Raw genomic sequence first — 22,138 nt, forward strand, 5'->3', positions numbered from 1 at the left:
GAGTGAGCAGGCTTAGGGACAGAAGGACAGGGATCTCAGAGAAATGCTCTTCCCCCTAAACACTGCTGGGCGGCACACACTTACTTCCAGAGCACCATGTTCCTGTGCTCAGCTAGGGCATGGCTGGAACTGTACATGGCAGACACATTCCACCCAGAGCCAAACAGGTTCACAGATTTGGAAAAGCAGTCGTTGTAGATGAGGCCCGTGTACACAGAGAACAGCCCCATCAGCAGGAGGATGTATCGGCCATTGAAAAACATTCGCATGATCTGTGTGGAAAGCAGAGCGCAATGAGCAGGAGAACCACCACGAAAATGCTGGAAGAGAGCCCACATCTGTCTGGGCCTGCTCTGAACCGCTCCTCCCAGGGGATGTCTCTGAGGGCCAATGAGAGGGTCTACCTCACATAGAGACCACAGGCCCATACCTCTTACAGCTCAGTCAGTGATGCATACTGTCAAAAACCAACGTTTAAGAAATGTTTCTTTTCTGGTCAAAAAGAAGGTAATTACTACTAATTACCCAAGATGTTAACAAGCTGAAGGGTTTATGCTCTTACCTCTTGTGACTGATTTAGTCTGGGATGGTTTTCATTTATCACGAGCAAGAGGGCAAATAAGAACATCACAAAGCCATGGCCGAAGTCTCCAAACATCACAGCAAACAAAAAGGGGAAAGTGATGATGGTGAAGAGAGCTACAGGGAGAGCAAGAGACTTGATTCACCAGAGGCAGAAAACTCTGGTTAAGTCAAACACTTGACCTACCCCAGAAGTCCCGGAAGAAAACAGACAGGTTAAAATGAGCGTTTTACACTAAGCAAGATGACACAACAGGAGCCATGAGCCTACTTTCCTGAACATCTACTACATCCTTGCAGGGAGAAACAGCAGCAACCATACAGAAGAGGATTAATAAATTCAGACTTCCGACCTGGGTTCACTTCCCTGTAGCTCCCAACTCCGTAGGCATCCACAATGTTCTGAAACCCCTCGGTGAACTTGTTGGTGCGGATTAGAGTTGGGGGTGTTTCTTTTGTTGGGATTGTGTTCATAAATGAGGGTATCGTAGCACCGCTCTCTCTCTTTCACATAAAAAGAAAGAAAAAACAAATCACTATCCAAGAGCTCGTTCAATAAACACTGACTCCCTGTGATGGCAAGGCTCCGCATGGCCCGTGGGGACATGAGAGCCACCACCAGGAAGGGAAGAGTTGGCGGGGCAGCACATGGGGGTCCAGTCTTGCAGAAGGAAGTATGTTATCCAGGCTGCGAGGACGGGAAAGCAAATAGCGGGGCTGAGAATGATGGGGATATATATATATATGCCTATGGCAGCCTCAGAATTACCAACATAAAACTGAAATTTAATCTTTCATCTCTTAAAAACATTCAAAAGGAATCTGGAAACAACTGCAATGTTAGCTAATAAAACCAAAAAATAGATGAGAATAAATCAAAATGTCAACATTAGTATGACAAAGTCATATATACAGCTTTTTCCTTCAGAGCTTATAATTCCTCAGAAATGCATTATACTGATTTATAATGGAGGAAATACCTTTTTAAATGCATAAAATAAAACAGGCTATTCCCAGAAAAGTAGATTTTCCAGTCAAATTATATTTCTTAAAACACTTGCAAGGAAGGGGATTCTGGGAAAATTTCACATGGCAGCATGGTTTTGAACTCAACTCCCCGAATCCCCTGAAGAGCAGAAAGGGCAACCAGAAAGCAAAACCAAAATCCACAGACTGTATTTCTCACAAAATCATGTCCCCACAGGCCACAAAATGCAAATGGGTGGGGACAAACCACTTGACGAGACGAGACCAGCACAGTAACAGCCTCCAGACCAGAGGAAGCAAGGGAAGCAATGTGGTTGGTGTCTGAGTCACTGGGGGAAAAACATCCCAAAGAAGTGAAAAGCATTCCCTGGGAAGCACAGGAGGCCAACCCAAGAAAAGCAGCTGGAACTGGGAAGGTTCTGGTTCTGTGCAGTCCCAAAGTGAGTGAGTGCAAGGGGCCCAGGGGAAAAGAGGTCTGTGGGGCCACAGCAGTCCAGCCCCCATGCCCCGAACTCGCCGAACAGTCTGGCCAGGGCTCCTTCCCACCACAGGGGCCCTCCACTGATGAGAGACCCGAGAATGAGATCAAAACCGAGCATGACAGGAACAGAAGAGATAAGGAAAGAGAAGGCCAAGGTAAAAGAGGGAGAGAGGAAGCCTCAAGTCCAGGAGCTAACACATTTTTGATCCCTGCTCAAAAGTATTAAAGGAAAAAATTCTGTGAAGTTAAGGAAAGTGATCCTGAATCTGCCCCCTTTTAAAAGTCCCTTGAGTATCATTTTTAAGATCTTATTTACTTATTCATAGAGAGACAGAGAGAGAGAGAGGCAGAGACAAAGGCAGAAGGAGAAGCAGGCTCTATGCAGGAAGCCCGATATAGGACTCCATCCCAGAACCCCAGGACCACGCCCTGAGCCAAAGGCAAACACTCAACCACTGAGCCACCCAGGTGCCCCAAATCCCTTGAGTATCTTAAGCGTGTTCTGTAAAGCTAAGGTAGAAATAGATTATGTACTTACATTATATATATGATTCCCTTTAGTATATTAAATATATATGCATAAATATGAATATATATTATGTTTAATATAGAATTTCCTTGAGCATTTAAACATGTTTTGTTTTCAGAAAACTAATTACAGGGCAGTTTAGTGCTGGGTGGCTCAGCAGTTTAGTGCCGCCTAAAGCCCAGGGCCTGATCCTGGAGACCTGGGATCGGGTCCCACGTCGCGCTCCCTTCATGGAGCCTGCTTCTCCCTCTGCCTGTGTCTCTGCACCCACCCGCCCCTCTCTGTGTGTGTCTCTTACGAATAAATAAAACCTTTAAAAAAAAAGGAAAAAAAAAGAAAACGAATTACATTTTGAAGTGATCAAAAGGATGGAGGTCAAACCTTATATAAAGTTATAGTAAGAAAAGACTGAGCAGACAACATCCCTATGGACAATGAAAGCATGCCAGAAAGACACATCCACAAAATAGATAAGAATTTAACTTATTTCAAAATAAGCAAAAAAATTACAAAAAATATAGTGAGAAAAAGCAACACAAAGCAGGCTTAGAAAGTCAGAAATGAGGTAAGAGAACTCAGAAAGGAATTAGAAATGAAAGAAAATATTCAGCAACAAAACTAGAAGGAACTCCCAAGGAAAAGAAACCTTAAGAGAATAGATGAAAGAATGGAAATTCTTAAAAATCAAAAAAGAAGTAAAGAAAGACAAAAAGGACTCAAGAAAAAGTGGATAAGCAAAGGATAAGCGGATAAGCAAAGGAGGTGCAGCTGAAACTAACAGCAGATCCCGAAGGAGGAAGCTAGAGTAAGAAAACAGAATAAATACTAAAAATCACAGTTCAAAACTCTCTTGTGAAACCTTTCTTAAAACTACATATTAAAAAAAAAAAAAAAACTACATATTAAAAGAACACACTGTATATCTGCGTATGGCCATATCAAGACATATTCTAATAAAACTATTGGTCTCTAAAGGAAAAAAAAATTCTTCAGCACATAGGCAAAAAAAAAAAAAAAAAATTACAAAACTTCTAAGGAAAATTCAGTTATCAGGCTTTTTGTTAGCAACACCATGCCAGAACAAAATGGATTCACATGTTTGAGATACCCATGGAAAACAAAAACAAAAATTTTAAAAACATGAGCCAAGGATTTTATTTCCAAAAAATGAACCTCCAATTATAAAGGCAGGAGACACACTATTATTGACATGTGAGAACCCAGGGAGTGCTGTTCCCATGGGCCCTGCTGAGGACTCCTGGAGAACATGGTTCGGACAGCCACAACGACAGGGAGAGACGCTGGCATCAATCTGGTGGTCTGTAGGCTACAAGCTCCAAAATGCCCCAACGGAAGCATGGTACTGCTAAGGGCTCTGCACACCAGGACTGCTGTGTGTTCCCATCAACGCATTGGCAGCAAAAAGGCATGTAGACATCAGTCAACCCACAGGTTCTTGTGATGCAGTGATTTGCTGGTTTTCAGCAACACTCGGAAAGGTTATAATTGGCTGGTTATGTATGCCTACGAAAGCCAGCCCTTTTTCAAGAAAACTAGAAGTCCATTTGCCCCATCAAACAATTATGTAATGGGGGGATTCCTGGATGGCTCAGTGGTTTAGCGCCTGCCTTCGCCCCAGGCATGGTCCTGGAATCTCAGGATCGAGTCCCACATCAGGCTCCCTACATGGAGCCTGCTTCTCTCTGCCTGTGTCTCTGCCTCTCATTCTGTGTCTCTATGAATAAATAAATAAATAAATCTTTAAAAAAAAAAAAAAAAAAAAAAAAAGAATTATATAATGAAACAAGGAGGCTAACAACAACAATAAAAAAGCCCATATGAAAACTTGTTTCCACGGGTGCCTGGCTGGCTCAGTGAGTAGAGCATGCGACTCTTGATCTCAGGGTCATGTGTTTAAGCCCCATGTTGGGTGTGGAGATTACTTAAAAAACAAACTTAGGGGGCAGCCCGGGTGGCTTAGCGGTTTAGCGCTGCCTTCAGTCCAGGGCCTGGTCCTGGAGACCCGGGATGGAGTCCCATATCCAGCTCTCTGCATGGAGCCTGCTTCTCCCTCTGCCTGTGTCTCTGCCTCTCTCTCTCTCTCTCTCTCTCTCTGTGTGTGTGTGTCTCTCATGAATAAATGAATAAAATTTAAAAATAAATAAATAAATAAATAAAACAAACTTAGGGGCAAGCCTAGGTGGCTCACATGGTTGGGCATTTGCCTTCAGCTCCTGGGATCAAGTCCTACATCAGACTCCCTGCTCAGCGTGGGGGTCGGCTTCTACCTCTCCTGTCTTGTACTCTCTGTCTCTATCAAATAAATAAATAAATTTTTAAAATGAATTTAATTTTAAAAGAGAAAACCTGTCTCCTTAACTGTCACTTGAAATATGTAAACCTGTTATTTCAAACGAAGAATTGAGTTTTGATGTAGAAAAGCCCTCCCAGAAACAAGAGAAACTGACCCTGTAGCCCTGGAGGGGGAAAAGCCTAGTCTTCAAAGTTACACCAAAGTTCAATTTGCTGCAAGAACAAACTGATAAGCTCAACTCTACTTCACAAAAAACTTCCACATGACCAAAACAAGCCAGCAAACAGAAACATCAGAAGACGAATACAAATTGGGGAAAATATTTTTGCTCGTATCACAGATAAAGAGTCAATAGAAATGAATAATAAAAAGACCAATAACCCAGCATAAAATGCACAAAGCATAAGAACATAGAGCTCACAAAAAAAGGAAAATTCAAATGGCTCCTAAACAGAAAAGATTTTCAACCTCACTCAAAATAAGAGAAGGACAGTAGCTGGTACTATCTACTGAACTGATCCAGCAAATCCACATCTGGGACTTTCTCCTGTTGACAGATCTGTGCATATGAAGTGTCATGGGTCACGTGCCAGGTAGCATGGCAGTGTTGGTGACACTGCAGACCACCACCGAGCAGGGAACCAATGAACTAAGCCATGGTACATCCACACAGTGGAATATTCAATAGTTATAAAAAGTAGATGAGTTTTATTAATGAAGAGAATAGTATGAATAGCATGCAACCTTTTGTAAAGAAAAGGAATTCATACTTATTAAAAGGAATTCATACTTGTGCTTATCTACAATTAAGAAACTCCAAGACCTGACAGAAAATAAGTGATCTCTGAGGCAACAGGGCAAGAGGAAGCCACTTTGCTGTATCTTTTACTTTCTATATGTGTATGTTTTACTTTTAACAACGACCCTCCATCCCTCACTCAAAGTACAAATGAAAAATGTACGAGCACAGTGCAGATGGCTGACTCTCCAGAACCTGGGTTCAAGACAATAGTCACTCCCGCTCTTTCTGTGGGTCCGTGGGCTTCCCCATAGCAGCTCCAGTCCTCCCATCTGGTCCCAGCCACCTTACCGACCCCTCCTCGAGCGCCCGGCGTAGCTCGTGCAGGTCAGCTTCGGGACACCAGACTTCAGCGATGAGGCACTTGTTGGTCACATCGAAGCTGCACATGTTCAGCATGTGGTAAATGGCTTTCATCTTCTTCACCTGGATGACATGGCTATAGACAGACTCAGCGGCTTTACACAGCACTTGCCTTAAATAATCCTCGGTCTTGTGAAGCACCTGGGGAGGAACAAACATGGGCTTCAACACTGTGGGCACTTTTCAGTGGCTGTCCACCGGGCACCTGCCTCTCCCCATCCCTTCTCATCCTGACCCCCAGGATCAACAGGAAGTAGGCAGAAACCTAAGTCCTGTCAATCTGGTGCTCTCCAGGACACAGCCCTGAGGAGACAGAAAGTGGTGAGATGTCACCATCACCAGCTGGGTGGCAGCAGAGAGGCCTGGTGGGGCCCATAGAGCTCCCCTATTCTTGCCATTCCCAGCCCTAGCCCATCTCTGTCAACCCTGAGAGCTACTATCACAGTTGACCTGAAACCCCCTTTTGCTTAAGTGGGTCAGAGTCTACCTCTTGCCACCAAGAACTCTCGCCACTATGAGCAGAAACATTCATTACAGGGGATCCCTGGGTGGCTCAGCGGTTTGGCGCCTGCCTTTGGCCCAGGGCGTGATCCTGGAGTCCAAGGATCGAGTCCCGCATTGGGCTCCCGGCATGGAGCCTGCTTCTCCCTCTGCCTGTGTCTCTGTCTCTCTCTCTCTCTATCATAAATAAACAATTAATTAATTAATTAATTAATTTAAAAAGAAAAGAAACATTCATTACAGTAGTGAAGGCAAAATAGTAGCCACCACTTTAAACAGGATGCTTATGTCTTGTGACGACCCAAGAATCTGCTCTAAAGTCCCACCGACACCACCTAGATTTCTAAAAGGCTGCTAAATAAAACTCTCATGAAGAGAAGCCAGGTAGGTGACGTGCCAATCTCCCTAAAATATCTTCATTTGCCTACAACCAAAATTTTCCATATTAAGAAATAAAGTAATCAGATGTGTGTTTCACACCTTGGATATGGTGACTATGGCTTCCAGTCTACTCACAGTGTAAAGATCTTGAATTCGGGTATTGAGCCCCTCCTGGATTTCCTTTCGTTCCTCAGCAGTATTTGGGTAGGGGTAAACATGGCAGTGGTAACTAGAAAACAAAATCCAACAGTCTCCCATCCATTGGGACCAGAAAAGGCTAACCCAAACACCAAAACTCAATTCAGTGTGCCACGTGGGAACAGCTCCCTCCAAAATGGAATAATAGCAGCCCTCTGGAAGAAAAAGGTGCAAAAGCAAACACTAGCCCCTGGTGTTTAGCAAAAACAAAAAAGTTTTGCAAATTTAGCAAACTCTCTTTTCCAGCTTCCATTCCTGTCCTCCATTGCCCCCAATTTCAACTTTCTGAAATTCACCACCATCCTCAGGCTGGTAACCATTAAACAAGTTTGAAACACAAAAGCAAAAAACACACAGCAGTAATTACCTTTAAAAGAAAGAAAATAAAGGAAGGGGATGAAAAAAGCTCTGGTTTCCTAGCAACCGCTTTTGCAGCCTGGCAGAGTAAACCTCTCCCTGGCCGACCAGGGCCCATCTTCTCGGGGGTGCAAGGCACCCCAACATAGGGGGAGCAGAAACTGTGCCCTCTCTGTTGCAATCTCCCATCCACCTTGACATTTGTATGCCATACTTCACATTTCAAGTTCTGACTATTAAAGTTACTTACTCTAGCTTTATCCGAAGCAACAAAATCATGGGTTTATGTACTGGTTACAGTTTTGCTCACGTACATTGAAATAAATATGTATTTATAAAAATAACAGCAGGTTCATCCATGTAATACCTAAAGTTGCTTCCCAGACCACCAATAACTAAGTATCAGCCTCTGGGAAACACTTCCTGAAAGGAATACCTCAGCCCCACCCTCACCCCCACATGGAAGCTAGGCCATCTAAAAAAGTGTTCTTTTTTGTTTGACTTTTGCTTATTTTTCCACTGTTGATGAGAACAAGGCACAGTGAGAGTCTCATGGCGACACTCCTCAGAATGGACTGGTGGCTATTGGTGGCAGTGGAAGGTCAGCTTGGGAGCTGAGAGCTGTTTGCCTGTGTTGCCTCAGCCCTGAAGCCCAATGAGAGAGGGAGCCTGGACATGGTGGCTTGCTGTTGGCTCACCACCTAGCCCAGTGAGTGAGTGGCAAGGTCAGGCTCTCAATCAGGGCCATCAGGGCCCTCACTGCTCACCACTCTCTAAGCCTCCTCCCAGGGCCCCAGATGAACCACATGCTCCATGATGACAGTCCTCTGGAGCTCAGAGCAATGGGAAGGTACAAAATACTAAAATTGGATTCCTTCTCCAATTATTTTTAAGCCCTGATTCCCAAGGAGAAAACAAAACCTGAGAATGTTATTAAAAATAGTCTCTACTTCGGGATCCCTGGGTGGCGCAGCGGTTTGGCGCCTGCCTTTGGCCTAGGCGCGATCCTGGAGACCCAGGATCGATTCCCACGTCGGGCTCCCGGTGCATGGAGCCTGCTTCTCTCTGCCTGTGTCTCTGCCTCTCTTTCTCCCTCTGTGACTATCATAAATAAATAAAAAAATTAAAAAAAAAAAAATAGTCTCTACTTCTACACTGTTTTAAGCAGAACGTTAGCAAGAGAGGTGACTAATTAAATGTTTAAAAACATGGTAATACAGCAAAGATATATAACAAAAGGCAGCAACCTTCACGCATACTGCATTTTCCCCTCAAACGCAGAGGATATTTAGGGAAAACTAGAGGCCACTGAATACAAGCAAAGAGATGAAATGTTTCTTGTTCTTACCAATCACATATCTTCTTAACCTTGTGGCCGATCTGCTCTCCCCAAAAGGATATTAAAAACACATACCATTTTATGACTTCTCCCTAGAAGAATAAATGAGGATCATTGTTAGTCCTGTGCTCAGAACCCTGAGAAGTCTGGCAGCTCTATCACAAAGTCAGCCCCTTCATTCTCCCAAAAGTTGCGGCCACCCACAGGCCCCACAGACTCTGTAACCACACCTCGCCCATCCCAGCCACAAAATACTCAGCACCCTACCATCAATCCTGGCAGTGGTGTGGGGTCATTTACAGACACGCAGAGCAGCACCAAATCTGAGTCCCCAGACATGCATATTCCAGCTGAGGTCAAACAGGGTGGTTCTCTGCCTTTTGGTTCCATCTTGTATTGTAAACAACGGGACTTTTCATGGTTTGGTCGTGTTTTTCACACTTTTGTGCTTCATATTGGTGGTTTCACTATTTATTTTTCTATTATTTTTTTAAAGATTTTATTTATTTATTCATGAGAGACAGAGAGAGAGGCAGAGACACAGGCAGAAGGGGTAGCAGACTCCCTGCAGGGAGCCTGATGCAGGACTCGATTCCAGGACCCCAGGATCATGCCCTGAGCCAAAGGCAGACACCCAACCACTGAGCCACACAGGCATCCCGGTGGTTTCACTATTTAAAATGGTCCTCAAAAAAAAATAAAAAATAAAAATAAATAAATAAAATGGTCCTCAGGTATAATGCTGAAGTGCTAACCAGTGATCCTGAGCCCAAGAAGACACTGATGCGCCTTAAAGAAAATGCATGTGTCAATAAGCTTCCTTCAGGCATGAGTCATAGCGCTGCTGGCAAAGTTCAGTGTTAATGAATCAGTAATACGTATTAAATAGAAACACACATGAAACAAGGTTATTATCAATTGGTGGACAAAAATGTGAGCAGAGGCTCACAAATACCTAGCCCTTTATTTCCCCTACGACATTGGTTCAGTATCACTAAATTCAAGTAGTTCACAGAACTACCATAAATTCAGAGAAATATTCTACAAATAACACTTAATAGGTTTTTGGGCAATGTGCCAGGCACTGTTCTTGGTACTAGGAATACAGAACCGAATGAAAGAGACAAAAACCCCTGGCCTGGGAGAGGTGGGGAGCCTGTATCCAAGCTGGCAGCAAGAGACACAAAGAAAACACATGGTCTACCACATGGAGAAAAGTGTGAAGTGCTCTAAAGGAAACAAAGTTGGAGGAGCTGAAGGGGGAGGGGACTCAGGCTGTGATTTTAAACAGGGTGACCAGGGAAGGCCGCCTTGAGAAGGGGACACAGGAGCTTAAAGGAGTGAAGGAGGGGAGGAAGCCATATGGCTGCTGCGAGAAGGGCCTTCTGAGGGACAAGGAGCTTGCAGAGAAGCAGGTCCAGGGAAAGCAGGCCAGTGCACAGAAGGGGTGCGGGCAGGGCAGAGTAGCAACACAGGTCAGTCATGTGACAAGGCCCACGAGAGGTGACAGTATAAGGCTCTGGGCGTTTTGCCAAGTGAGACAGGAAGCTACTGGATGGTTTTAAGAGGAGAAGTGACATGATCTGACTGAAGTCTTATAGGGATCATTCTAGATGCTGGGAGGAGAGAGCACAACTGGGCAGCGGTCGGGGCAGGAACTCAGAACAGAGACTCCTATAGTATGGAGGTACCTGAAGCGTGGGTACTCATTTCCTGGAGCATGGTTGACAGCGGAGGTGATAAGACAGACCAGAGTCTCTTCCTATTTAGAAGACATGGCAAATCACCCTGCTATCAGTAAATGTGAGGTATGAGGAAGAAGAGTAGAGTCAGGATGATCCCCAGGGTTTCGGACCTGAGCAGTCAGGACAGAGGTGCCACTTACCCAGATGAGTGTAAACCTCACAGGGCAGGTTTGGAAGGAAAGATCAAGAGTCCAGTTTTAGGCATCAGGTGGAAATGTCTTCCAGGTATTTAAAAGAAGATCTGGAGTAGCCAGTTAAATAACAAAAGTCTGTTTTTGTGGGGAGAGATCCAAGCTAGAGATAAACATTTGGGAGGCAGTATTTAAAGCTGTGAAATTATACAGGATCCCTAAGGGCAGAGAAAGGGGAGAAGCAGTCCAAGAATTGAGCCCTGGGCCACAGGAAATGGGGAATAGGTGGGGGAGCCTCAGGCAAGCACTGGCAGGTGGGTCCTCAAGGCAGGACACAGAGCAGTGGCAAGGGAGAAGGGGAATGGAAGTGTGGAGGAGATGGCCTATGTGGTTGGGAGATCAGTCACATTGAGTAAATAAGCAAACTAACTGCACAATTCATGAAGCATATTCAGGATAACGGAAGCCAGATTCCTCACTGTCAGAAAAGAGACTGAAAAAACATAGAGGAAGGTTAAATCTAGAAAGAACTGAATTTTAAGTTACAGTTTGAGCACATAGTTTTATAATCTATAAGTACAGGCAGCCACAGAAGTGATTACGTGCATGTACACACATGCTCCAACTGCTCAGAAGGCCCAGAAGCAATGACGCTCCAGGACACAATTAGCACTTGAGCACCCAGATCTTTGTAAACACCGTCTGCCACTAAAAGGAACCAGGGGTCCTTGGAGAAATGGCTGATTCCAGGCTGAGGGGGGGAAAGCCCAAGATGAAGCTGGAGCATCTTAGGGTGCTGGAAAATATGGGAATGCTCGGTGAATGCTGACAACAGGCCAAAGGACATAGGACCATGCGTGAAGGGACCCTCGTGGCCAAATCAGCGACAATTTGGGTGTCCAAATAAACAAGGAGCATAGTAAATTACAGGTCATTAAATACAGTGGAAATCTATGAGTCCATGGATGTGAGAGGGGGAGAAGCACTGACTTCTGTGGAATCGCTAGGAAGCACAGAATGAATGACAGACGTAAGAATCACCACGTGGCAATGATGACAGAGGTCATGGATTCAGGAGAGTCATCAATGTACACTCAGCCTAGTGGGCAGGTTGGTAAGGAACAGGACACCAGCACAACTTGGAATACCACCTTACAAGTTACCAGTCCATTGCAAAGAGCAATATGGTGACATGAAGGTGGAGACACCTGGCAGATACCACCGTGACCAAGTGGACATCACGTGTCACCTGGTAGAAAGTGCCAAGGTAGCCAGTGCCACACTTCCAAGGTGTTCCTGCCAAGAATGTGTGGCCCAAGTCTGGTCATGAAGAAACACCAAATGGCCCAGTGGGGTGGGGGTGAGCCCACAGGATGGGCTGCCTATTCCAGACGCCATTACAAGCCCAGGGAGGGAGCTGGACCAGGAAGGAAGGAAGGAAGGAGAACTGCTCGGAGATGGGAAGAGTATGTTTGGGTTGGACAAAGGTGTCACATCCACACTGGTTTCTCTCATGGGGAGGTAGGGGGAAGGCTGTGGTGGTTGTATAAGAGTGTCCTTGCCTGGGGGCACACAAACACAGGAATAAACTCAGGGGTCATTACCACATCATGGCTTCCTCTCACCAGGTGTGCAAAGAGCCTAGTGGAAATAGGGACAGAGTCACGGAGAGAACACATGGGTGACAAAGTAAATGTGGGAACATGTTAACGACCAGGAAATCTGGGTGAAGGGACACAAGGCTCTGGTCTCTTCTGGCAACTTTTCTACAAACTGAAATTATTTCAAAATCAGTTACTGAAGAAAGTGAATTGGGGGAAGAAAGAAATGGCATTTACAGTGAACCTGACCAGACTCCAGAACAATTTTAAAAAGAGTACTGTGTCAAGGAACACAACCACCTCCAGCATAAGAGGGAAAAGAGACAGCACACAACATACAATACATGCCAGAAAACCAAGTGAAATGGCCTGAGTGTAGCTTCCATACAGGGTGGTCAGTAGCTAGAAACAAGACCAGCGGGGGAAATAGCGAAAAATATGCTCTGGCGTCTGTAATGACGGTAAGGGATCAAATGTTCAGCACAAAAGGCACTAAACCTGACACTATAAATAAATCCTAGAACCTGAGTAGAAGCTGCTAAATCAAATACCCGTATCTTCTCCAGAACAAGCACTAGAAGACACATGCTGAAATGTTAACAGTGGCTCTCACTGGGGATTGATTTTCTCCTTCATTGTTTTCAATACTATGCCTAATTTTCTTCAGCAAGCATACATTGCATTTGTAATTAGGGGCTAGCTGTCATGTTTTCAAGATGTATCTCTCTAGACTGTTTCTCTGTATTTCTTCAGACATTTAGTGCCCTTTCACATACGTGGTAGAAACTGCACAAAAGAGCTTAGAAATATATAGAAAAAAAATTTTAACTTGAGTAAATGTTCTGTATAAGAATGACTGATAGGTTTTCTTGATAAAGACAAAGCTCAGAATAGGTAAATGCTACTGCAGAACAGTTTCTATCTTCATCTGTACATAAAGAGGTCATAAGGGTCACAGTTGAAGGACAATTAACAGATGGCTCCTGGCACTTACAGAAGCCATAAAAGAGTAGAAAATATAATAGGTATATGGTTAATGAACAGCTTGACTGATTCAATTTTCACATATTAAACACGTGTGGTTTATTCAGGCTGAAACCTTATGAAAATCCACTTCACAGCCAAGCTCCTCTTTACGTGTCAAAACTACTATGGGATATATATATTCATCTTGCAGCAAAATTCCTGAGGCAAATTTAGAAAAAAACAAACAAACACAAACACCTTCCTCAAAATTAAGAAGCCTAAGTTCCTTTTTTCTACCTTTAATAGATCAGCTCATCCTCAGTTAAAACAATATAGTTATTTTTATGATAAAGTCTAAAAAAAAAAAAAAATCACAGGTTTACAAAGGTGATATGGCTCTCTCTCTCCTGTCCCTCTGCCTCCCTTCCTGAATAGTCCTAAAGCCTTATGGGTAGGTGCAAGGATGAACCCAGAAGAAAGGGAAGACCCACAGTGGCCCTTGGCAAAGTCAGAACTCAAGCAAGGTGAGGACAGCATCCCTGCAGGGGAGCAGCCCAGGTGGGGTAAGGAGGGCATGCACACCAGGGGTTCACCTCCAATGGGGAATGCAGGGCTCCAGGCAAGAAGAGGAGGAGGCAGAGATGGGAAACTGACAGGAGACTGGTTACATGCAAAAAGATTAAAAATAAAAAATAATAAAAAAAATTTTAAAAAGAAGATTAAAAATAAGTAAAAATAGGGCAGTCCGGGTGGCTCAGTGGTTTGGCACCTGCCTTCAGCCCAGGGCATGATCCTGGAGGCCTGGGATCAAGTCCCATGTCGGTCTCCCTGCATGGAGCCTGCTCCTCCCTTTGCCTGTGTTTCCGCCTTTCTCTCTCTCTGTGTGTGTCTCTCATGAATAAATAAATAAAATCTTTAAAAAAAAATAAGTAAAAATATTAACAACAAGGAACGGAGTGTCTCATCATCAAAGAAAAAAGCTAGAAAAACAGAAATGGAGAAAGTGAGACTGACATCTATGATACTAGACTGGAATTGGATGTGAATTCACAGTTTTCAATATATATGCATAGGTACAGAATTAAGGTTTTGTGTGTGTGTGTGTGTGTGTTCCAGAGCTGTCCAGTGACATAGCCAGGGAAGAGCGACACCTCAGGGAACAATGGGCACCCCCAGAAATACCTTGGCTTTTTTTTAAAGATTTTATTTATTTATTCATGAGAGACACACAGAGAGAGGCAGAGACACAGGCAGAGGGAGAAGCAGGCTCCCTGCAGGGAGCCCGATGCATGACTCAATCCCAGAACCCCGGGATGACAACTTGAGCCCAAGGCAGACGCTCAACCACTGAGCAACCCAGGCATTACGAGATACCTTGGCTTCTAAATACCATTCTCCAATAAAGTGAACTAGGTTGATTCCAGGGCTGTGTGAGGGAAATTACAATATGAATCTGGACATCTTGTTATGCAAGCATATAAATGGATGGCACAAAAAATGATGGCAGCATATTAAAGGATGTAAAAGCCAGCTTGAATGGACTCCAACTGGCCAAATCTAGAGAATCTGAATATCAAAATAATTATAGTAACAGAGTATAACTCACTGAATCAAACAGGAAATAGTGAACTGAAAAATCTGATGAAGGAGCACCTGCGTGGCTAAATAGGTTGAGTGGCTAACTCTAGAATTTGGCTCAGGTCATTATCTCACAGGTCATGAGACAGAGCCCTGCACTCAGGGCAGAGTCTGCTTGAGGATTCTCTCCCTCCTCTCTGTCTCTCCCCACCTCCACCTCTTCCATTTTCTTTCTAGGAAGGGAGGGAGGGAGGGAGGGAAACAAAAGAAGAAACAAAATCTGATGAGGAGGAATGACACAGCTAGTTTCAAAGTGCTTCCCACAACACTTACTAATTACAAAGGAAAAGGATGACTTCCCAGTGGAGAAGCCTAAGCATCACCACCTCAACCAAATCATCAAAATGAATGTTACCAGCAATGGGACAAACTGAATTGAGTGCTTGACAGAATGCAGTGAGGAGACTTCTGCCAAAGACACATGACTTGAATCTAATCATGAGAAAACATCAGACAAACCCAAATGCAGGGACAGTCTACCAAAAAAACTGACCTGTAAGAATTTTCAAATGTCAAGGTCATGAAAGTCAAGGAAGTCTGAGAAATTGTCCCAGAATGAAGGAGACCAAAGAGATCCGACAATTAGGGACGCCTGGGTGGCTCAAGTGGTTTAGCGCTGCCTTCAGCCCAGGGCCTGATCCTGGAGACTCGGGATCGAGTCCCATGTCAGGCTCCCTGCATGGAGCCTGCTTCTCCCTCTGCCTGTGTCTCTGCCTTTCTCTCTCTCTGTTTCTCATGAATAAATACGTTTTAAAAAAAAAGGCTATTGAGATCTGACAATTAGATCCAAACTGTGATTCCAAACTGGACCCTCCACTATAAAAGGTAGTACAGGATGACCAGTGAAACCTGGATGGAGTCTGAGGCTCGGAGAGTAGCGATGTATCTACCTTAATCTCCTGGCTGTGATCCAGGGGAGAGCACTTGACTTTAGGAGCTACACCCAAATGTACTGGAGGATGGTAAGGCATCAGGTGAACACTCTCAAGTGGCTCCCTGCGCAGCACACCTCCAAATCTACTGTCAGTTTATCATTGCTGAAAGGTGATCGTGACATTGACTCACTGTTTCAGGGTCCTCAAGGGGCTCATCCAGTTCTGCATAGGTCACAATGGTGTACCCTTTGCAGACCCTCCACAGCATTTTCTCAAATGCTTCAACTTTTCCTTGGTTAATTAGGCCAGATACAAATCTATGAGACAATGAAGATAAGTGGAAGTCAATTGAAAGCAATGAATTATCTGATTACATTAAAGGAGAAATGAAGACTTTCATTTCTGGCAAAATGATAAAGATATCCTAAAAGTCCTCCAACTGCAAAATATATAAAATGCTAGATAAAAAGTTTGGGGGATGCACCTGTGTAACTCATTTGGTTGAGCATCCAACCCTTTGTTTTGGTTCAGGCAGTGATCTCGAGTCATGGGATCGAGCCCTGTGTCAGGTTCCACACTCAGTGGGGATTCTGCTTGAAGGTTTTTCTCTCTCCCTCTGCCCCTACCCCTGCTCATGCATACCAGCTCTCTCTCAGATAAATAAATCTTTAAAAAAAATTATTTTTGAAACATCCTTTTAAATGTATAGAGCTGAGCCTATAATTAAGAGGAATTCTTAGAATCCAAAAGTAAATCAGGACTTTATAGCTGCCTTGATGTATTCTACTGACCCAGTATCTTAAGACCCTTAATTTCAAGGTCAGCATGGGAGACAGGAGATGGGCACTAGGTCTATATAAGGTGAGGAGATGAAACTGAATCTCTCCTAATCCCCCCTAAAGTAGGGACTCCCACCTTCTCACCCCAAAGACTTCAAGCAGCTTGAAGAACTAATTCCCCCTTAGGGAATGGGCATAGAAAAAAAACCTACCTTACAAAGGAGCCCTCGAATAAACTTATTTATTTCAGTTTTGGTTCTAGATAGAAAAGAAAAAGTCTTCCTTGAGAATTTATTTATTTTTTAAAGATTTTTTTATTTATTTGAGAGAGTGAGAAAGCGAGCACTAGCAGGATGACACGGGGCTTGATCCCAGGACCCTCAGATCATGACCTGAGCCAAAGACAAATGCTTAACCAACTGAGCCACCCAGGCTCCCCTGCCTTGAGAATTTATAACTACAGGTTAAAATTCACTCAGATTTGTGGCTTAAATTCACATTATTTTCATAGTTAAAAAAAAATCAAAATAGGAAAACAAAAGACTCAAGCTGAGAAAATTAATTTAAAATGATTCCAGGTTGATAGAATGCTCCCTGGTATTTGACAAATGTAAAAACAGATTCTCTCTGAAGGAATACATCCCGAAACTAAATATCATTGGATTCCTACAGATAAGGAACACAGGAACAGATGTCCATAATAAAAAGAAGTCACAAATCACATGAGGAAATAAGTTACTATTGGTTCAAGTAAACAAAAAGGATTAACAGCAGAAAGAGATCCTTAAAATACAATTAATAAATTAACCAACTCAGTTTAGCCCCTGTGCTTCTACTAAACAAAACACGACTTGGCACTTCACTGACCAATTATTTTAGGCTTATTGGAATAACACTGAATGGCATAAGTGTTCCTTCTTTCCAGCTCATTATACCAGAAGAAGAAATTCCCATGGTATTTAGCTAAAAAGTCAATACAGCTGAATAACTCCACTCAGCAAATACAGGAGTACAGTGTTTTCTCAAACAGATATTGACTTTCTTTCATTCCGTCACAGGCTTTCAAATGGTAGCATTCATCCCTCCTCTGACGACAAGGACAATGTGATGCTCAGCCCCCCAGCAGTTGTCACCTACCCCAGTTTTGCTCCCAGCCTCTGCATACAGCTGTAGTCCAACAAGGAATCATTCTCTAAGGGAGGGAATTCTTCATAAGTGGGTTCAAACTACAAAGAAATATGAAACCAAGTGTGTCTCATTACAAGTTGGGCATGTTATATCCCAAGTCATATTTCCAAACAAGTTTGTAGGGCCTCTTAACTGGGTGTCAAAGCTGGGTGCCAAAGCCCCAACATAACTTAGACATAGGACACAGCTCTGATAAATAAAAAAGATCACTTCCCCATCCCTTATTTATAAGCTGCTTGAAGTCAGTTACCAGAGGTAGAGTTAGAATTTGTTACCGCCTCAGTGGGACACAGGGCGCTCAGACAGAGAGGACACCACCAAGGAATGGCTCCAGCAGGAGGGACTTCTCCCCTCCAGGCTCAGCTGAGGGCAGAGCTATTGCACAAATGCTTTCTACTCTGATAAACTAGAGGGTTTTTTGTTAATTCCTTTACTCTTAGCAATTTGATGGGGGGGAGGGGAGAAACAACACCTAAATTTTGGAGCTCAAACTCCACTTTTCGCATTTCTTTCCCATGATCCTAAAAAGCTATTTTTCAACTACAAACTAAAGCATTTTACAAATAGGGAGTACTGTTCTTGCTAAAAAGGCTCGTGCTTTGTTTAATGTTATATAATCCGACTGAAAAATAAAGCTAAGATCAAAATGTACCTCTCCTTGATCATCGATAAGCAAACTGGAAACCTTATGGGAGCGAGTTTTTCGAAAGAAATGCACCTCCCCAAGGGTGTGGTCAGTACCTCCACGTTCCGTTTCAGGAAGGTTTTTGTCACTCTCAGCATGTGAGTGTACTCGATCAGCTCAAGCAAGTTTTTCCTCAGTTTCTCCTTGTTCTTGGTGACTTCTCTCAGCTCCACCTCGAGCTTCTGCAGCTGCTCCTAAAACAAACGGCCAGTTACTTAAGAGGACAGGCTCATGTAAAGTATAGTTCTAAAAATTCTTTTACAACACATTAAAGTCCCGGGAGGGTTTCACAAGCCAGAACGACAGTCCGACAGGGACATGAGAACATACAGAGATCTTCCAGGTCCATCATTCACAGTTTCTATTGACTCTGGGAACTCCTATGAAGCTCAAGGCATGCACGATGGGAGGCATTCCGACGAATGGAGGTACCCTAGGCTGCCGGAGCCTAATCTCCACTCCTACCACTGTTCTGGGCTTTCCTTCATCTGTTTATCCACTGTCACATATCAAAGAGTCTTCCTCTACCAAGTCTACATTTCCTTTTATTTGCAACACAATAATGTAGGGAATCTTTGCTAAGCATATATACCCCAGGCCTCTACCTTAAGAGTCTGCTTACAGTTGCACTTATACAATTAATTGGGCTGAAAAATCCTTGAGGACAAGTCTTCTTTAATAAGCAATTACATAGCAAGCGTCTTTGTCTTTACAATACTTATGTATTCAAACAGCAGAAACGGAGATGTGTAAAACAAAGCATTCAATGAAAACTTGTATGCAAACAAATCCCTTGACACATTACATTCATTACTTATGCTCCACCCTATAAAAACTATAAACACTCAGTAATCACTAGGGTTATCATTCTATCACAATCAACCCAAACAGGCCAAACCAGATGACTGCGTTCTACTCATCTGATTGCACAATTCTCTCTCAAGTCCACTCATACAACAAATGTTAAGTGACTTCCTACCAGATAAACACACAGAGCAGTGAGCCAGGGAATGGTCCTGGCTCTAGTCTAGATTGTTTCAGTGTCAGGAGCTCTAGTCTATTTCTCAGTGCAATGAACTATCCGAGAATCAGACCCAAGCCTCAGTGGATGATTCCCAGGGGTGCTAATGAACACCAACCAGGGTTCTCACAGGGGGAACGTTGTAGCCCCAACAACCAAGATGCCAAACTGGGGGATGAGGAATTGTATTTGCTGTCCACCCGGATCACCTCATCACCTTCACACTAAATTCTGAGGATGAGAAAGGAGGCCAGTGAGTTTGGGAGAATGCAAATGGCATTGGCCTACAGCCTCTCTTACTTGTACCAGGAGAGGCAGGCTACGGCAATGGATAAGCCCAGAAAGAACGTTCAGAAACATTACATGACAAAGCACCAGATTTCTCAACCTGATTTTCATTAGCCCCAGTTCACCACCACCCGGAAAGGGAGCATGCATCTTACATCCCAGGTAATCTAATACTGAGGGCTAACCATAGCGTTGTTCTTCAGTTTTCATTCCATGGTGTTTTTTTTTTTTTAATTAATTAATTAATTAATTAATTAATTATTTTTTTAAATTTTTATTTATTTATGATAGTCACACAGAGAGAGAGAGAGAGAGGCAGAGACATAGGCAGAGGGAGAAGCAGGCTCCACGCACCGGGAGCCCGACATGGGACTCAATCCCGGGTCTCCAGGATCACGCCCCGGGCCAAAGGCAGGCGCTAAACCACTGCGCCACCCAGGGATCCCAATTAATTATTTATTAATGAGAAACAGAGAGAGAGAGAGAGGCAGAGACACAGGCAGAGGGAGAAGCAGGCTCCATGCAGGGAGCCCGACGTGGGATTCGATCCCGGGACTCCAGGATCATGGCCTGGGCCTAAGGCAGGCGCCAAACCGCTGAGCCACCTGGGCTGCCCCATTCCATGGTTTTGAGAGGAAAACCCGAAAAGCCCTAGACAACATAAAGTAAACAAGCAGCATCTAAGATCAATGACTTTAAACAGCATCCTCAGAAATAAGTTACCTGCATTTCCAGGACTTGTTTAAGAGGTGGTGCAGGAGGACTGGTCTCTCCCTCAGGGAGGGGAATGTCAGCTCTATTAATTTCCTGCACCAAATATGCTGTGGGAGGAAAAGGTAAACAAATTAGACACAAAAACTCACTCTAAGACATTTCCATCAGGACATTTTCCATCCCAACCTTTCCTGCGTCGCCTAAAAATTAACATCCTAACGCACAAAAGTCTTGCTTGTTCTAACGGACTTAGAAAAAGCCTCTTGCAACCTCATTTCCGAAGATTTCTACAAAGTAACTGCACCTAGAGAGGTTGGCATGTGGTGGCAAAATAAACAATAACCGGATAAATGCTTTTGGAAATTCCTCAAGTTTTCTTTATTTCTGAAACTCTCACTAAAGAACTTTGGAGTCACACCTGTTTCTGCTCCTATAGCTGAAGCAGAAGGTTAAAAAAGGAGACACTTGGAAGTCCAGGAATAACCCAATGGTAGACCACCTCCACCAGCAGCCTGCCTTCCCTGCAGATGCCCTTAGGCGGAAAGAAGTATCCATCTAGAAGAGCAAAACCTCTATCAGCACATGGCATCCTGAGAGACACAGGGCAGAAAGCCAGGCTTTCCTGACCATTCCCAGTCAGCCAGGCTGTTCTGTCTTGTAACAACCAGATCTCCCATCAAAAACCAGATCCATAAAACGGGTAATGAGCCAGGTCAAATTAACTGAATTACTTTAGTTTATATTTTCAGTCCATGAAGCATCCTTGTCCTTAGGACTGGTGAAGTCATTACTAGATATAACATTTTGGAGAAGTGTTACTAGTTATTTTATTAAGAAAGAATGACAAGGGGCACCTGGATGGCTCAGCTGTTGAGTGTCTGCCTTTGGCTCAGGTGGTGATCCCGGGGTCCTGGGATCGAGTCCCACATCGGGCTTCCTGCATGGAGCCTGCTTTTCCCTCTGCCTATGTCCCTGCCTCTCTCTCTGTCTCTCATGAAAAAATAAATAAAATCTTTAAAAAATAATAATAATAATAAAGAATGATGAAGAAAAGTGAGGATGTCTTTAGCAATAGGATAGCAAAGGAAGCATGGGGTTATAAGAGGTTTCTGGAGGGACGCCTGGGTGGCTCAGTGGTTAAGCATCTGCCTTTGGCTCAGGTCGTGATCCAGAGATCAAGTCCCGCATCTCACTCCCTGCATGGAGCCTGCCTCTCCCTCTGCCTGTGTCTCTGCCCCTCTCTCTCTCTGTGTCTCTCATGAATAAATAAATTAAATCTTAAAAAAAATAAAATAAAAGAGGTTTCTGGAAATGATACAAATCATTTCACCAATTAAACCTCATTTATTTGAGAGATTCTTCTTTTTTTGTAATTCTGTATGCTTTTTGAAACAATTCAAGCTACAGAAAGTCCTGCACATGTCTAAAGTGTTGTCACTGCCTTTAAAAACCTCATTCCTTCAGATCTCAGGACAGCCCCAGTGGCTTAGCAGTTTCATGCTGTCTTCAGCCCGGGGCCTGATGCTGGAGTCCTGGGATCAAGTCCCACGTCAGGCTTCCTGCATGTAGCCTGCTTCTCTCTCTGCCTATGTCACTGGCTCGCTCTCTCTCTGTCTGTTTCTCTCATGAATAAATAAATAAAATCTTTTAAAAAAATCAAAAAAAAAATAAAAACC

The 22,138-nt window shown here is 43.7% G+C and overlaps 1 protein-coding gene across 2 annotated transcripts in view; it reads right to left on the reverse strand.

Moving 5' to 3' along the window:
• Positions 1 to 22,138, reverse strand: part of ATP6V0A2 (ATPase H+ transporting V0 subunit a2) — a 41,443-nt gene that overhangs the window by 12,622 nt on the left and 6,683 nt on the right. For both annotated transcript variants that reach the window (XM_038574806.1, XM_038574805.1), the window contains exons 3-12: positions 20,472 to 20,569; positions 18,496 to 18,633; positions 17,704 to 17,792; positions 15,978 to 16,104; positions 8,841 to 8,923; positions 7,073 to 7,166; positions 5,984 to 6,196; positions 936 to 1,086; positions 563 to 699; positions 85 to 272 (exon numbers count right to left, since the gene is read on the reverse strand). In XM_038574806.1, coding sequence (XP_038430734.1) covers positions 85 to 272; positions 563 to 699; positions 936 to 1,086; positions 5,984 to 6,196; positions 7,073 to 7,166; positions 8,841 to 8,923; positions 15,978 to 16,104; positions 17,704 to 17,792; positions 18,496 to 18,633; positions 20,472 to 20,477 — 1,226 coding nt within the window. In that variant the 5' untranslated portion in view covers positions 20,478 to 20,569. The remainder of the gene's footprint in view (positions 1 to 84; positions 273 to 562; positions 700 to 935; positions 1,087 to 5,983; positions 6,197 to 7,072; positions 7,167 to 8,840; positions 8,924 to 15,977; positions 16,105 to 17,703; positions 17,793 to 18,495; positions 18,634 to 20,471; positions 20,570 to 22,138) is intronic.

The sequence above is a fragment of the Canis lupus genome, chromosome 26 (assembly GCF_011100685.1).
Source record: "Canis lupus familiaris isolate Mischka breed German Shepherd chromosome 26, alternate assembly UU_Cfam_GSD_1.0, whole genome shotgun sequence".
Lineage (NCBI taxonomy): Eukaryota > Metazoa > Chordata > Mammalia > Carnivora > Canidae > Canis > Canis lupus.